The sequence below is a fragment of the Aethalodelphis obliquidens genome, unplaced genomic scaffold, assembly GCF_003676395.1.
Source record: "Aethalodelphis obliquidens isolate GAN/ISIS:26980383/991018 unplaced genomic scaffold, ASM367639v1 scaffold87, whole genome shotgun sequence".
Classification (NCBI taxonomy): Eukaryota; Metazoa; Chordata; class Mammalia; order Artiodactyla; family Delphinidae; genus Aethalodelphis; species Aethalodelphis obliquidens.
Window position 1 is genome coordinate 153,749 of NW_020838031.1, and position 17,574 is coordinate 171,322.

A 17,574-nucleotide genomic window follows, 5' to 3' on the forward strand; every position below is an offset into this window, starting at 1 on the left:
TAAGATCCCACAAGACGCATGGTGCAGCCAGAAAACAAACAAACAAAAAACTGGAAAAAACAAAACAAAACAAAACCCTAACCCACAGGGCTATGCAGCCATCTAGTTTTAGAACATTCCACCCCGCCAAGAAACCTCACCAGCAGTCACTTTCCATTCCTCTCTGTCCCCAGCCCCCGACAAGGGCTAATCTACTTCCAGATCCTATATACTTGCTAATTCTGGGTGTTTCAGATAAAGCAAAACACCACACAGTCTTCTTCTCTGACCATCTTCTTTCACTTAGCACCCATGTTACAGCCTGTGTCAGTGCTTCATTTCTTTTTATCACATAACGCTATTCCACACTATTACGCACTCATCAGTGGACAGACCTCCGAGTTGTTCAGGTGTCATGAGTGACACTGCTGCGTGTCCACAGGCCTCTTCCACAGACCCGCGGCAGGAGCTGCGGGCCCCATGGCAGCTGTACGCTCACTTTCTTTTTTTTTAATTTTCCTTGTGGCTTGTGGGATCTTAGCTCCCCGACCAGGGATGGAACCCGTGCCCCCTGCAGTGGAAGCACGGAGTCCTAACCAGTGGCCTGCCAGGGAAGTTCCTAGTCTGCCCCCTTTGAGGAAAGGCCTGTTTTCCAAAGTGGCTTCACTGCCCACAGTCCCCCCAAGCACGTGAAAGTCCCATACACTCAAATTGAGTTTCGCGCCTTATCACAGTTGCTTCTTAAATGTTAACCAGATTTTAGCAGGCAAAACCAGTGAGTTGACTGCTCTTTGTCCAATAAAATGATGCTGCAATGTCTGGGTCTAATGTTGCCATCAGCTGCAAACCTGTTGTAGAGACAAACGCCTACATCTTGGGGACGATCTCGCCCACCTCCATCTCTCACGACTAGCTTTGAGTACTCATTACTGACCCCACGATCCCAAATTTTTAAAAGTAGAAGGAACACCTTCCATTTCTCTGCACTACCCGCGCCCCCCCGTGTCTGAGGGAGAAGTCCCAAAGCGGACAGGAGGAAGGGTGCCGGCCAGTGGGCTCCTCTACCAGGGGCTCCGAGTCAGCCAGGAAGACGTCACATGGGGGTGGATGCAGGGGCATTTGTCACTACCTAAAAAATCCAGGCTCCGGCAGAAGTCCATACAAACCTAAGAAATCGGCGTTGGACAAATCGAACAGGTCTGGCCCCCTCCTCCGGCAGGTTATAACCATCACATTGTTTGAGAGGCTCCTAAAGAAATTTAAATGACCCCCAAATAACGGCTTGCTGGTAAAGATATAGCTTGTTGTAGGAGCTAGTTGCAACTCATATAAGCTGCACGATGTTATTTTTAACAGGTAATCTTAAATATCTTTACTCCATGAAGCATATTTTTTGCCAAGACAGTTTTATGACAAACTTCGCTAAGACACCAAAAAATATTTTTAGCAAATGCTGAAGGGAAATGAATAATTGCTCAAATACCATTACAAGCCTCTGCAAACTCAGCAGAAGGTGCAACAAGGTTTAAATCCTTTTAAAGCAAAAAAGTCTGTGGAAAAGCTATTTTCTTGACTCTTGGCCCCAGCTGTCTGTTGGGAGTTGGAACCACAACATTTAAGGTGACTTTCTTCCATTTTTGAACATGAGGCTTAGAGACAGGATTTTCCAAAATTTAAAAAGATCTCTTGGAACATGGAAAGATGAAGCAAATGCATAGATTTTTTCCATCTAACTTTCACCTTAGGATTTTACATCATTTTTGGAGAACTAAGCTTTAGAAAGTAAATTTCCTGATACCCAGGGTTTCAGACCTTGTAAATCACTTTAGGAGAAGAAAGGGGGAAGCTCACTTTCTTGATCTCTAAGGTCTGGTTAACATAAGCTCATCATTCATGGAGCTGAGACTAGACTTTTCTGACCTCCAGAGCTGCCCCAGCCAGGAACCTGTGCTAACGCGCGTGTGTAGGGTCCCAGAACCCTCTTCCCGTCTCCTCTGCTGCCTCTCCTAGTGCAGAATATCACACCTTTCACCTGGGTCACCTCAGGTTACTGAGGAGTTTCCTCAGTAACTCCTAACTTGCTTCTCAATACCACCGTCCAATTTCCTACCCATTGCACCAACCATCTTTTCTCTGCATGAATCATCTCAGGTTGTTCTCTTTCAAAAGCTCTGTGATGGCCTTCTACTGCACCCACGATAAAAGTCAGCCTCTTACCATGACTGCAAGGGTCGGAACGGTCAGGCCCCTGCCTGTTTCCTCAGATTCACCTCATGACCTGGAGATCAGTCTTCTCTGCCAGGCTGCTGTGACCTTCCCGCACCTCTACCTGCCAGGCTCACCACCGTACCCCTACACCAGTCTCAAATTCTTTAGGTGTCAACGTAAATGTTGCCTCTTCAGAAAGGCCTCCTCCGACCAAACTTTCTAAATGAAACTCTTCTGCTTTTTATTGTGCAAAAATGGTTCACTGTTTACTTTCCACATAGTGCTAATTTCAACCTATAATTTTAAAATGTGCGTGTTTACTTTTTTATTATCTGCATCTCTCACTAGAGGGTAAGATCCACATGGCCAGGGAATTTGCCGACCACAGAGTAGCGCATAAATAACTGTTGAATTAATAAATTCATGAATTTAATTTCCTACTACACCTTTTTTTTTTTTTTTTTTGCGGTACGTGGGCCTCTCACTGTTGTGGCCTCTCCCGCCGCGGAGCACAGGCTCCGGACGCGCAGGCCCAGCGGCCATGGCCCACGGGCCCAGCTGCTCTGCGGCATGCGGGATCCTTCCAGACCGGGGCACGAACCCGTGTCCCCTGCATTGGCAGGCGGACTGTCAACCACTGCGCCACCAGGGAAGCCCTCCTACTACATCTTAATGCATATTAATTACTCCTTTAATGAGTCTAGGTCACATTCCCTACATATTCTCAGGGACCATTTGCACTGTCCTGTCTTGTTTGTCAATTTCCTTCCAAGGTTCCCACTACAGGGGTCAGAACTAGGAAGAGGGTTGCTTTATGGGTCGTTCCTGTAGAAACTGATGCCTGAATTTAATGGGTAAGCGGTTGGCCAACTTCACGTACTGCTCCAATGTGACAGTGCTGGGCAGAGGTCCAAGAGGCAGTTCCACTTATGTGTCCAACAAACACATGACTACAGAATAATAAGCCTCTTTCCTTAGCTCACGTTTATTTTCAGTTGCTTTGAAAGTGGTTGCTTCCTTCTACTCTGATGACATCATACTTTGAACCTGAACACACAGCTCAGTGTATGAGGTGCCTCTGGTCTAACGTGTACCCTCCTAAGGCCGGACACTCACACGCTTTCCTTCCAACCACAGACCAGCTGGGCAGAGACTAGACCTGACTAACACACGCTCGTGCAGCTGGAGGAGTAGCTGCCCTTTCTCCTGGTTCCTCAAAGACCACCTGCCTCAGAATAAAGGGAACCAGCAAATTAAGTTAGACAGCACTTTAAACACAACTCTTACTAATGTCACCACTGATTTATGAAATCAAAATGTCTTAAGCTGGGACTCCCCTGGTGGTCCAGTGGTTAAGACTCTGTGCTGCTAATGCAGGGGGCCTGGATTCCATCCTTGGTCAGGGAACTAGATCCCACATGCTGCAACTAAGACCTGGCACAGCCAAATAAATAAATAAATATTTTTTAAAAGTCTTAAGCTGACTACAAGTGAAATGGTGATAGGCTGCACTGCACACGATGGGGCTTGAAGCCCGTGTGCCAGAGCCCAATTTCCTAGTTTAGGACATCCTCCCCTCCTAGGACCGCCTGTGAAGCTCCTACTTGACTCAGATCTGTGTGCAAAGAATTATTCTGGAGGCACTGATGCCCCTCTTGCTTCCCCCTCCTGTGACACCTCACCAAGGCTAGGCTGTCAGCTCCAGGGAGACGGGGCCTTCATCAAATGACTGAGGGTCTCCTGTGCCTGGACACTTAACATGGAATGAGAGGATGACCACACTTCACAAGCTGGACTCTGCCTGAAAACTGAGTCTGGCTACAACAGAGCAAAAGCGGGCAGTGAAATTGTCTCCCCAAGGACCACAGTTCCTCCATCACGGTGGAAAAGCACAAGTGTCCCTAGTACCCTGTGCTAAGTCGTCCGAGCTCCCCTGGGCCCCCACGTGGCTTGGTGATGCTGACGACTTCCTGGAGATAAGACATGGGTCACCTGGGTCCTCACGCATGGACACTGTGCTCTGTGAGGCCTTGGGGAGAGGCTGGGCACCGTTCACGTCAGTTTGTCCCCATATTCTGGACAGAGTCGAGCTGACATTTTTTTAAAGTTATTTTTCATATGTTTTGTGTTGCTCAGTAATAACTAGTCCAAATTTCTTTGAAGAAGAATTTCTTATTAACAAGTGTACAAGCCTAGTTGCAAGTATATGAAGAAATATTTTTTCGGACTCACGACAAAACCAATGGGTCAGCTGTCTGAAGCATCAAAACAAGAGTAGAGTAGAGCATAATGTAAATAAGAAGTGATAGGTCACATGAACGCTGTCAAACAAAAGCTCAGCTTGGACTCAGAATCAAGACATTTTACCAACGAAGAAAGCAACTGAGTCACAATAATGTCTTGTATTTACAGATGTGATTTTTTTTAGTCATATATTTTATACACATCAGTGTATACATGTCAATCCCAATGGCCCAATTCATCACACGACCACCCCCCCCCCCCCCGCCTTTCCCCTTGTGTTCACAGGTTTGTTCTCTACATCTGTGTCTCAACTTCTTCCCTGCAAACCAGTTCATCTGTACCATTTTTCTAGGTTCCACATACATGCGTTAATATACGATATTTGTTTTTCTTTTTCTGCCTTACTTCACTCTGTATGACAGTCTTTAGATCCATCCACATCTCAACAAATGACTCAGTTACGTTCCTTTTTATGGCTGAGTAATATTCCATTGTATATATTTACCACATCTTCCTTATCCATTCGTCTGTCGATGGGCATTTAGGATGCTTCCATGACCTGACTATTATAAATAGTGCTGCAATGAACATTGGGGTGCATGTGTCTTCTTGAATTATGGTTTTCTCTGGGTATATGCCCAGTACTGGGATTGCTAGATCATATGATAATTCTATTTTTACTTTTTTAAGGAACCTCCATACTGTTCTCCATAGTGGCTGTATCAATTTACATTCCCACCAACAGTGCAGGAGGGTTCCCTTTTCTCCACACCCTCTCCAGCATTTGTTGTGTGTAGATTTTCTGATAATCCCATTCTAACTGGTGTGAGGTGATACCTCATTGTAGTTTTGATTTGCATTTCTCTAATAATTAGTGATGTAGAGCAGCTTTTCATGTGATTCTTGGCCATCTGTATGTCTTCTTTGGAGAAATGTCTATTTAGGTCTTCTGCCCATTTTTGGATTGGGTTGTCTGTTTTTTTAATATTGAGCTGCATGAGCTGTTTATATATTTTGGAGATTAATCCTTTGTCCATTGATTTGTTTGCAAATATTTTCTCCCATTCTGAGGGTCGTCTTTTCATCTTCTTTATGGTTTCCTTTGTTGTGCAAAAGCTTTGAAGTTTCATTAGGTGCCATTTGTTTATTTTTGTTTTTATTTCCATTACTCTAGGAGGTGGATCAAAAAAGATCCTGCTGTGATTTATGTCAAAGAGTGTGCTTCCTATGTTTTCCTCTAAGAGTTTTATAGTGTCCGGTCTTACATTTAGGTCTCTAACCCATTCTGAGTTTATTTTTGTGTATGGTGTTAGGGAGTGTTCTAATTTCGTCCTTTTACATGTAGCTGTCCAGTTTTCCCAGCACCACTTATGGAAGAGACTGTCTTTTCTCCATTGTATATCCTTGTCTCCTTTGTCATAGATTAGTTGACCATAGGTGTGTGGGCTTACCGCTGGGCTTTCTATCTTGTTCCATTGATCTATGTTTCTATTTTTGTGCCAGTACCATATTGTCTTGATTACTGTAGATTTGTAGTATAGTCTGAAGTCAGGGAGCCTGATTCCTCCAGCTCTGTTTTTTTTCCCTCAAGACTGCTTTGGCTATTCGGGGTCTTTTGTGTCTCCATACAAATTTTAAGACTTTTTGTTCTAGTTCTGTAAAAAATGCCATTGGTAATATGATAGGGATTGCATTGAATCTGTAGATTGCTTTGGGTAGTATAGTCATTTTCACAATATTGACTCTTCCAATCCAAAAACATGGTATATATCTCCATCTGTTGCTATCATCGTTAATTTCTTTCATCAGTGTCTTATAATTTTCTGCATACAGGTCTTTTGTCTCCCTAGGTAGGTTTATTCCTAGGTATTTTATTCTTTTTCTTGCAATGGTAAATGGGAGTGTTTCCTTAATTTCTCTTTCAGATTTTGCATCATTAGTGTATAGGAATGCAAGAGACTTCTGTGCATTAATTTTGTATCCTGCAACTTTATCAAATTCATTGATTAGCTCTAGTAGTTTTCTGGTGGCATCTTTAGGATTCTCTATGTATAGTATCATGTCATCTGCAAACAGTGACACTTTTATTTCTTCTTTTCCAATTTGTATTCATTTTATTTCTTTTTCTCCTCTGACTGCTGTGGCTGGGTCTTCCAAAGCTATGTTGAATCATAGTGGTGAGAGTGGACATCCTTGTCTTTTTCCTGATCTTAGAGGAAATGCTTTCAGTTTTCCACCATTGAGAATGATGTTTGCTGTGTGTTTCTCGTATATGGCCTTTATTATGTTGAGGTAGGTTCCCTCTATGCCCAATTTCTGGAGCGTTTTTATCATGAATGGGTGTTGAATTCTGTCAAAAGCTTTTTCTGCATCATTGAGATGATCATGTGGTTTTTATTTTTCAGTTTGTTAATATGGTGTATCACACTGATTGATTTGCATATATTAAAGAATCCTTGCATCCCTGTGATAAATCCCACTTGATCGTGGTGAATGATCCTTTTAATGTGTTGTTGGATTCTGTTTGCTAGTATTTTGTTGAGGATTTTTGCAGCTATATTCATCAGTGATATTGGTCATTAATTTTCTTTTTTTGTAGTATCTTTGTCTGGTTTTGGTATCAGGATGATGGTGGGCTCATAGAATGAGTTTGGGAGTGCTTCCTCCTCTGCAATTTTTTGGAAGAGTTTGAGAAGGATGGGTGTTAGCTCTTCTCTAAATGTTTGATAGAATTCACCTGTGAAGCCTTCTGGTCCTGGACTTTTGTTTTGTGGAAGATTTTTAATCACAGTTTCAATTTCATTACTTGTGATTGGTCTGTTCATATTTTCTATTTCTTCCTGGTTCAGTCTTGGAAGGTTATCCCTTTCTAAGAATCTGTCCACTTCTTCCAGTTTGTCCATTTTATTGGCATAGAGTTGCTTGTAGTAGTCTCTTAGGATGCTTTGTATTTCTGCGGTGTCTGTTGTAACTTCTGTTTTTCATTTCTAATTTAATTGATTTGCGTCCTCTCCCCCTGTTTCTTGATGAGTCTGGCTAATGGTTTAACAATTTTGTTTATCTTTTCAAAGAACTATCTTTTAGGTTTATTGATCTTTGCTATTGTTTTCTTTGTTTCTATTTCAGTTATTTTTCTTGTTTCTTTAGGTCGGCTTGTAAACGTATAAACTTCCCTCTCAGAGCTGCTTTTGCCGCATCCCATAGGTTTTGGATCATCGTGATTTCATTGTCATTTGTCCCTAGGTATCTTTTGACTTCCTCTTTGATTTCTTCAGTGATCTCTTCGTTATTTAGTAACGTATTGTTTAGCCTCCATGTGTTTGTGTTTTTTATGTTTTTTCCCCTGAAATTCATTTCTAATCTCATAGTGTTGTGGTCAGAAAAGATGCTTGATATGATTTCAATTTTCTTAAATTTACTGAGGCTTGATTTGGGACCCAAGATGTGATCTATCCTGGAGAATGTTCCATGCACACTTGAGAAGAGAGTGTAATCTGCTGTTTTTGGATGGAATGTCCTGTAAATATCAATTAAATCTATCCGGTCTATTGTGTCATTTAAAGCTTCTCTTTCCTTATTTATTTTCATTTTGGATGATCTGTCCATTGGTGTAAGTGAGGTGTTAAAGTCCCAAACTATTATTGTGTTACTGTCGATTTCCTCTTTTATAGCTGTTAGCAGTTGCCTTATGGATTGAGGTGCTCCTATGTTGGGTGCATATATATTTATAATTGTTATATCTTCTTCTTGGATTGATCCCTCAATCATTATGTAGTGTCCTTCCTTGTCTCTTGTAACATTCTTTCTTTTAAAGTCTATTTTATCTGATATGAGTATTGCTAATCCAGCTTTTCATTTCCATTTGCATGGACTATCTTTTTGCATCTCCTCACTTTCAGTCTGTATGTGTCCCTAGGTCTGACGTGGGTCTCTTGTAGACAGCATATATATCGGTCTTGTTTTTGTATCCATTCAGCAAGCCTGTGTCTTTTGGTTGGAGTATTTATTCTATTCACCTTTAAGGTAATTATCGATATGTATGTTCCTATGACCATTTTCTTAATTGTTTGTTTTTTGTTTTTGGTATGCGGGTCTCTCACTGTTGTGGCCTCTCCCGTTACAGAGCACAGCCTCCAGATGTGCAGGCTCAGTGGCCATGGCTCACGGGCCTAGCCGCTCCATGGCATGTGGGATCTTCCCAGACCATGGCACAAACCCGTGTTCCCTGCATCGGCAGGCAGACTTTCAACTGCTGCGCCACCAGGGAAGCCCATTGGGTTTGTTTTTGTAAGTCCTTTTCTTCTCTTGCGTTTCCCACTTAGAGAAATTCCTTTAGCTTTTGTTGTAGAGCTAGTTTGGTAGTGCTGAATTCTCTTAACTTTTGCTTGTCTGTAAAGCTTTTGATTTATCCTTCAAATCTGAATGAGATCCTTGCTGGGTAGCATAATCTTGTTTGTAGGTTCTTCCCTTTCATCACTTTAAGTATATCATGCCACTCCCATCTGGCTTGTAGAGTTTCTGCTGAGAAATCAGCTGTTAACCTTATGGGAGTTCCCTTGTATGTTATTTGTCATTTTTCCCTTGGTGCTTTCAATAATTTTTCTTTGTCTTTAATTTTTGTCAATTCGATTACTATGTGTCCCGGCGTGTTCCTCCTTGGATTTATCCTGTATGGGACTCGCTGCGCTTGCCGGACTTGGGTGGCTATTTCCTATCCCATGTTAGGGAAGTTTTCGACTATAATCTCTTCAAATATTTTCTCGGGTTCTTTCTCTCTCTCTTCCCCTTCTGGGGCCCTTATAATGTGAATGTTGTTGTGTTTAATGATTTCCCAGAGGTCTCTTAGGCTGTGTTCATTTATTTTCATTCTTTTTTCTTTATTCTGTTCAGCAGCAGTGCATTCCAGCATTCTCTCTTCCAGGTCACTTACCCATTTTTCTGCCTCAGTTATTCTGTTATTGATTCCTTCTAGTGTAGTTTTCATTTCAGTTACTGTATTGTTCATCTCTGTTTGTTCTTTCATTCTTCTAGGTCTTTGTTAAACATTTCTTGCATCTTCTCGATCTTTGCCTCCATTCTTTTTCCTAGATCCTTGATCATCTTCACTGTCATTATTCTGAATTCTTTTTCTGGAAGGTTGCCTATCTCCACTTCAGTTAGTTGTTTATCTGGGGTTTTATCTTGTTCCTTCATCTGGTACATAGCCCTCTGCCTTTTCATCTTGTCTATCTTTCTGTGAATGTGGTTTTTGTTCCATAGGCTGCAGGATTGTAGTTCTTCTTGCTTCTGCTGTCTGCCCTCTGGTGGATGAGGCTATCTAAGAGGCTTGTGCAAGTTTCCTGATGGGAGGGACTGGTGGTGGGTAGAGCTGACTGTTGCTCTGGTGGGCAGAGCTCAGTAAAACTTTAATCTGCTTGACTGCTGATGGGTGAGGCTGGGTTCCCTCCCTGTTCGTTGTTTGGCCTGAGGCAATCCAACACTGAAGCCTACCTGGGCTCTTTGGTGGGGCTAAAGGCAGACTCTGGGAGGGCTCACACCAAGGAGTACTTCCCAGAACTTCTGCTGCCAGTGTCCTTGTCCCCACGGTGAGTCACAGCCACCCACCGCCTCTGCAGGAGACCCTCTAACACTAGCAGGTAGGTCTGGGTCAGTCTCCCCTGGGGTCATTGCTCCTTCCCCTGGGTCTCGATGCTCACACTACTTTGTGTGTGACCCCCAAGAGTGGAGTCTCTGTTTCCCCCAGTCCTGTCGAAGTCCTGCAATCAAATCCCACTAGACTTCAAAGTCTGATTCTCTAGGAATTTCTCCTCCCGTTGCCGGACTCCCAGCTTGGGAAGCCTGATGTGGGGCTCAGAACCTTCACTCCAGTGGATGGACTTCTGTGGTATAAGTGTTCTCCAGTCTCTGAGTCACCCACCCAGCAGTTATGGAATTTGATTTTACTGTGATTGCACCCCTCCTACCATCTCATTGTGGCTTCTCCTGTATCTTTGGATGTGGTGTATCATTTTTCATGAGTTCCAGTGTCTTCCTATCGATGATTGTCCAGCAGCTAGTTGTGATTCTGGTGTTCTCACAAGAGGGAGTGAGAGCACATCCTTCTACTCCAGCATCTTGGTTCAGGTCTCATAAAGATGTGTTCTTAACACGACTTACCAGAATGTCACATGACCTTGTGTGTTGTCATGATCAGGACTTTATATTAAATGATGGAGAAACAGCCACTGAGCATCTAGCATGGAGACACTGTGCTACATACTCTAATATATAACCTCATGTAGTTACACAGTCTCACTGCAAAACAGGTATTACTGTCTCCATTTTGCTGACTTTGAAACCATGCCTTGGGACTTCCTTGGCAGTCCAGTGGTTAAGACTTCACCTTCCAATTCAGGGGCTGCGTGTTCCATCCCTTGTGGGGCAGCTAAGCTTCCCACATGCCTTGTGGCCAAAAAACCAAAACACAAAACAGAAGCAATACTGTAACAAATTCAATAAAGACTTTAAAAATGGTCCACATCAAAAAACTCTTTAAAAAAAAAGAAAGCATGCCTTCCTAAGACTCAAGTGGGCAAGAGGGAGAGCTAACTCAAATGCTCATGTTTTCCACACCACATCAATGAGAAGGACAGCAGACCTTTTCACCATAGACTAGAAGTTCACCATTTCAAGAAATACATCTACTAACTCATGCGAGTCATTAGGAAAAGTCAGAAAATATGTTACTACCACTCTGTACTCAGCCACCAATTAGAAAGAATGGGATGAGGACATTTTATAGAGTATTTACAACCTTAAACATATTATTCAATGTATACTTTCCAAATTAGAGCAAGGAAAACTTGAACAGAAAAGAAAACTTCAACCACACCATTAAACCACCTTTTGGGTTATTTCTACCATGCTAGGGCATTCTGCTAGTTACACAGGTTATCTTTAAAGGCTTAATAAATTAGGGCTAGTAGATTATTATTTACTTTCTTTGGGCAACTGCTCTCCCTAACTCCAGTGACAGTGCTGAGAACGAGACTGTCGACCATGGCAACACTCCCCTCTGGCTGCAGGACTGCGTCTGTGAACCACTGAACCAACCACAGTATCCATGCCTCTGGCCACTGTGGCTGATCTAAAGATGAACACGACTCCTCTGGAGTTCCTCCCTGGAATTAATCTACAGGGTAGAGAATGCCCTCTCCTCCTGAGTTAGGAGAATGTGAGCCATGGCTGGACTGATGGCCAGGGGTCCACTCATAAAGAAACAGCCTGGCCTGGAAGTTAGGCTGGAGTACAGAGCAGGTGGGAGGGAGGGTGCTGGAAGGGGAGAGAGGGTGAGAGAGTGAGGACGAGAGAGATAAAGAGAGGAGGAGAGAGGAGAGGAGGAGGAGGGGCCATTTAAAAGACAGGTGGAGGGCGGCAGGTAGAGACACACCTGACTAACAGCCCCCTCAACCTGCCCTGCACAGCTGTGGTTAGTTAGGATTTCCACACTCAGGCACCCACAGCCACCTTCTATCCTGCTCTTCTGTGGTTTGACCGTCTAAACAAAGTCTCTCTTTTTGCTTCCAGTGTTTGGAGTGGGGTTTTTATTACCTCCAGTGACAAACTTAAATTACCTAAGAAAACACGTTCATTACTTTACTAGACTAAGTTCTTATTTCCGTGTCTGTGTCAAATACAATGTGACAAGTCAAATCAGCAAATGTGTATGGAAACACCAAAAGGGGGCACTGTGGCCTAGAGGCCCTGAGAGCGACACTGAAAAAGAAGACACAAAACACCATGTCCGAGAAACAAAGACAAATGCAAACATGGAAGAAGTCATGGTATAAAGTAAGAGCAGTACAGGACTATGAAAATATGCAGCCAGTACATATCACAGGAGAAGAGGAGGGAACACTCAGGTTGGGGAGAGCATCCCATCTGAAGCACATGTCACTTGAAGCCTTGCTCACACTGACATCGGTTTGTCAGGGGTTTAACCCTTCCACTGGCTGCACCCTGTGTCCTGTACATGTCTGGGGGCATCGGAGCATTCCTGAAACACCCTTTCACCTAACTGCAGAGCACGTGCCAGCAAGCTTACACCAGGGCAAGGCTGCCTTCAAGGGTGGGCATTTGTGCAGCACACAGGGCCCCCTCTCAGGGCTCTGCACTTGGCTTAACAGTTTGCTGTCTTGAAATTTTTAATACTTTTTGAATAACAGGCCCGCCGTTTTTATTTCGCACTGTTTCCTTGAAATTTTGTGGCTGGTTTTCCACTAAGGAAAGGGACAAAATTTTGCTACAAACAATTCAGACCAACAGTCTTACTTTTCAAACCAGTCTCTTTGCCAAGAGACGTAATATAGTTTGGAAGTCAGAGGGCAAAGATGCTCTCTCACCTGCCACATGTTCTTCCTTAGCCTTTCATTAAAAGCAAATGATTTAGGAAAATGAGAAGTGTGCAGTGGAGAGCACCTGTCACATGCCAGTTCACAGCACTGCCAAGTTGAAAGTGAAGTCACCAAGGGTGACTCAAAAAGCCCATCGTAATTTTTTTTTAGCAAAGGATGAAGTATAAAAAAAGGATTGGGTTGATTTTATGAGATATTCAGTGGGCATGTCCAATGCATCAACTATCATAAACAGTGGACTGTTAACCATAGTGTTGCCTGGTAACACAACTCTATCTCAGAGAGCACAGGCTGCAAATGGCTGGTCCTTCCCGACATCACCTCCACGGGGGCCTCTCAGCAGCTTCCCTACAAGCCACGCAGTAATGGGAGCTCAAATGACAGTCCCCCTGCCATCTCGCGCCAGGACCTCCAGAGCCACCTCCACAGGGCCTGCAGCCTCTGATGCAATTCACTTCCTCATCATGTGCCCTCAGGGCAGCTGCCCCCCAACACCAGTCTCCTCACTCCTGCCCTGTCCATGCCTATATCCCACCATGTCCACTCTCATCAGGATCGTCTCAGCTCCCTCACAAAGTGAAACACTGATCTTTCCATTTTGTTCCTGAGTGTGAACGAGCCCCAGTCCCTTTCGGGGCCCAGGCTTAGATCAGAGCTGAAGAAGGCACGTGGGGAATAGTGGCGTCAGGAAGGGAGGTTGTCTGTGACATGCTGACGTTAAAACCAGTTTCCTCCTCACCATTGTCCAAACTGAGCAAGCCTTGCTGGGTGAAAAACTGGAAACATACAGCTAAGTCTGAAAGAAATGAACGGTGGTCCAAATGTGCCCGTGTTTACACAATTCTCCCTCCTGTCTCACCCGCATGGACTTCTAACATCTCATCTTTTATGTTAACTCCTGGTGATGTGTTTAGAATAAGCTCAGTGTTTTCCTTCTGCTCAGACTGCTCTCTTTTTGCATCCGTTGTTCGCTGAAGCAGACTCCCTTCTCTGATGGAGCCTGGGTTCTAGGTAGGTAATTCTGTGAGTGAGCACAAGCCAGGCACAGTCCACATGCTCAGGACGTGTCCGCAATTAACTTCACCTGATTTAAGGATGGATGAGAATCTACTTACAGATGAAGACTAGGCAGGCGAGCGTGGTTTTGTATGTAAGCAAGACCAAAATGAAGATGATAAGCAGGAAACTGTGGAATTTTGTGCTCTGATGAATAAAGTCCCTTAGGAGGTAAGTTTTCTAAAGCAAAGTCCTTGTTAGGGCCAGGATGTTGGAAAGCACACCAACTGGTTCAGGATTAGGGTTTGGTTTCCTTTTCCTTTTTCCTTCTCCCTCCAGATCCAGCTACTTCGGGATGCTGCCGTGCATGGGCCAGCCTGCTTCCTGACTTGGTAACAGGACACCCCTGTGACCTTCATAATCAAGTGACAGAGACTCTATTTCATGTACTTAAGAAGAGAAACTTTCCTTCATTCCTGAAAGAATTTACTTTAGGAAACGTGATATGATCTGATAAGATTCTTGAAAAATCTTTTAAAAAATATTGATCATCAGTTTCTTGGTGACACCTGGGAGAAATTTTGATATGAATGGTGAAATTTTGACAGTATCTAATGAATTGAGCAAAAATAAAACCAAACTGATTCGTCTTACCTTATGGTCTTTTGAAGTGAGTGGGTTTGTCATCTCGGCAGTGTTCTTTCACTCCTGTTCTTACCTTGTTTGCTTCTGTGTGGCGTCCTCATCACAGAAGCTGTTTTACCAGAAGGTGGTCCTGGCAAACCATCACTCTAGCTGTCCTTTGTAGCATCACAGCCATTGTGCTGACTTTTCTTACTCAGGCTGCAAATACTGTCCGATCTCAGCACCCTCTCAGACTGGAGACCCAGAGTTAGAACCTAATTTGTCATTCAGGCTATAAAAGTTGGCAATCCCTAATTGGCCACACCCGAGAAAACATGTTTCAAAATGCCACTGTGTAAATGAAAAACACCTACCTCTCTTGTAGAATAAGTTTGTTTTCTTTCTTCCAAAAGTCTTTAAAGTCGGAGCTGAATTCATGCCAGATACTGAAGAAAACATTTGGGGACACTTCCTTCTCTCCAATTTTTGGTCTCATGAAGAAATAGGCTGTAGTCTCCAAAAAGCTGTCAAAGCATGCACACACACACACAAACACACACACACACGTATAAAAGCTATGATTACTTTCCAACATGGGATATTCTTTCCCCATCCAAATGCTGAGTTCATTCATGCAGTTATTATTACCAAGAGGACTCAACTCCTCAGGCACCAACAGTAGCTCTCTTAAGGTTTCATGTTAGGGTTTTTGGACTCAGATGTTAGCAGCTGACAAGAGTCCTCCATATACTGGTAGCTATCCCTGGTCCAACCATTTTCAAAATTAATCACTGTGTGTCCAACCTATTTCAGAAATGAACCTGTAATCAAGTTGGGACATAAGGGAAGTGTTGGGTCTATACTTTCCTTCTAGACTCTAAACAAATGAAATATCGGCTCTTTGTCCCCAAACTAATATGTCTCTATATGTGTATTATACTGCTTCTATACTATGGGCTTCCTACATTGCTGATGGGAAAAAAAAGCAACAGCCCCGGGAGATACTGACAAAGGCTCCCACTGGAGATCATGGCAGCACCAATGAGTGGGTACCAGCAGGGCGGCCAGCATCGTGACAGTGGGTGGCAGTGCCCATCTCCAGAAGGTGCCATCGAGGCTGCTTCATATTACAACTACATGACACTCAGAAGGGTTTCAAAGGTTATTTGACAAAGAACATACAACTAGTAAGTGGTAGATTTATGCTGCACCTTGACCTGGACCTCCCAGCCTCCAGAACTGTGAGAAGTAAATGTTCACTGTTTAGGCCACCCAGTCTATGGTATTTTCTTATAACAGCCAGAACTAAGTCAAGGACAAATGATCTAGATTCTTCAATACATAAATGTAAAGGGAAAAAAAAGTCTATTATAAAGACTTAAGAGATATTGTCTGATTATAATGGTTTGAACTTCTTTATATATTGCTTCAAACAAACTGTAAGAAAATAAAATCATTTCTTACATATATGAACTAATTGGACTTTCGAACAGAGACTGGGTATTTGGTGACATTAGGGATTATTATTTTTAGTGGTAAAACTGGTGCTTGTTATTTTTTAAAGGGGATTTTTTAGCGATACATATTAAAATATATATGGATGAAATTATACCTGTTGAGGATTTGCTTCACAAACAATATGGGAGGCGGCAAGTGGGCAGGGGTGTAGATGAAACCAAGTCAGGAACTGCTGGGTGATGAGTGCATGATGATCACTGTACATTTTGTTTACCATCTCTAAATCACAGCCAAGTTCCTCACCTGTATGGTCTTTAATCTACCTACCCCTACTTCCTTTAGGCAAGTATCAAATCCATTGTCTCCTATTTCCAGCATCCGAAATCTCTTATTACTAGGTTTTCCTTCTGATCCTAAGAGCATATGAAGATTTCTGCATCTATAAATATTCTCTCATCCATGCAGACTCACTGAAAGACACCATGATTTATATACAGTTGCTTTATAATTCAATGCTCCTCTGTCCTCACTTGTTTTGAAATCTGGCTTCATAGGCCACCTTCACTACTTTCTTGCAAGAGTCTCTGATCTAAACCTACAACTTCTAGCAATTTTCATTCTCATGTCCTAAAATAATGGAACCATTACTGTCCTGTTTACTTGAACTTAAGACTGAGAAATTATTAACAGAGCTTTTCTTTTACTCCTTTAGGTTAAACCGATGCAAACTGAATTAAATGTATTATTTCCATTTTCCCTTTATGAAACTCTCAATTATAGGAGACAGCTGAGGTAATGATCACCTATTTCATGGCCTTACTTTGTATTAACTTCAGATTTACAGAAAAGTTGAAAAGATAGAGTTCAAGTATGGTCTCCACTCACCTTCTCCTAATATTAACATCTTACCCAGAAACAATACACTTAACACTGAAAGTGAGAGGAACTCTCTTGGCAGGAGCTACTGCAAACTGCCTTCTGAGTAAAGTAAGAGAAACTGTGTCAATGAGTAGGGACAACAGGTAAGGTGGTCACCCCACTGTGGTGCTGCCTGCTGGCCCCAAGACACACACACACACACACACACATACACGCATGTGTGTGTGTGTGTGTGTGTGTGTGTGTATTTAATTGAAGTATAGTTTAAGTATAGCATTGTGCTAGTTTCAGGCTTACATCATAGTGATTCAGTTATTTTTTTGAGATTCTTTTCCATTATAGGTTATTATAAAATATTGAATATAGTTCCCAGTGCTATGCAGGGAACTTATAGGTTCTTGTTGCTAATATATTTATGTATAGTAGTTTTGTTCCACTTGTAGATGTATTTTGGATGTGTTTGTGTAGGGAGGTGAGCTCCATGTCCTCCTATTCTGCCATTTTGATCCCTCTCTGAGACTGATATACCGACATCAGTTTTAATTTATTATAAAGGTCCTGGTGTTGTCTCATAATTATGTGGGGTGAGGGAAAGAGGGAAAGGAACTGAAATCATACAAAGTAGGCACTCTGACCACCATGGAATTAAATTAGAAGTCAATACCAGTAAAACTAACTGTCCAAATCATTTCTTTACCCTTTCTTCTAGTTTTATTGGGATATAATGGACACACAGCACCGTGTCTGTTTAAGGTGCACAGCACCGTGTCCGTTTAAGGTGCACAGCACCGTG

General features: G+C 42.8%; 1 protein-coding gene across 1 annotated transcript in view; it reads right to left on the reverse strand.

The window, feature by feature from the left end:
* The window catches only part of FMN2 (formin 2), a 313,404-nt gene that overhangs the window by 16,231 nt on the left and 279,599 nt on the right, over nt 1-17,574 (reverse strand). Inside the window, 1 exon segment of the mRNA XM_027094056.1 lies at nt 14,819-14,968. Within this exon segment, the coding sequence (XP_026949857.1) occupies nt 14,819-14,968 (150 nt within the window).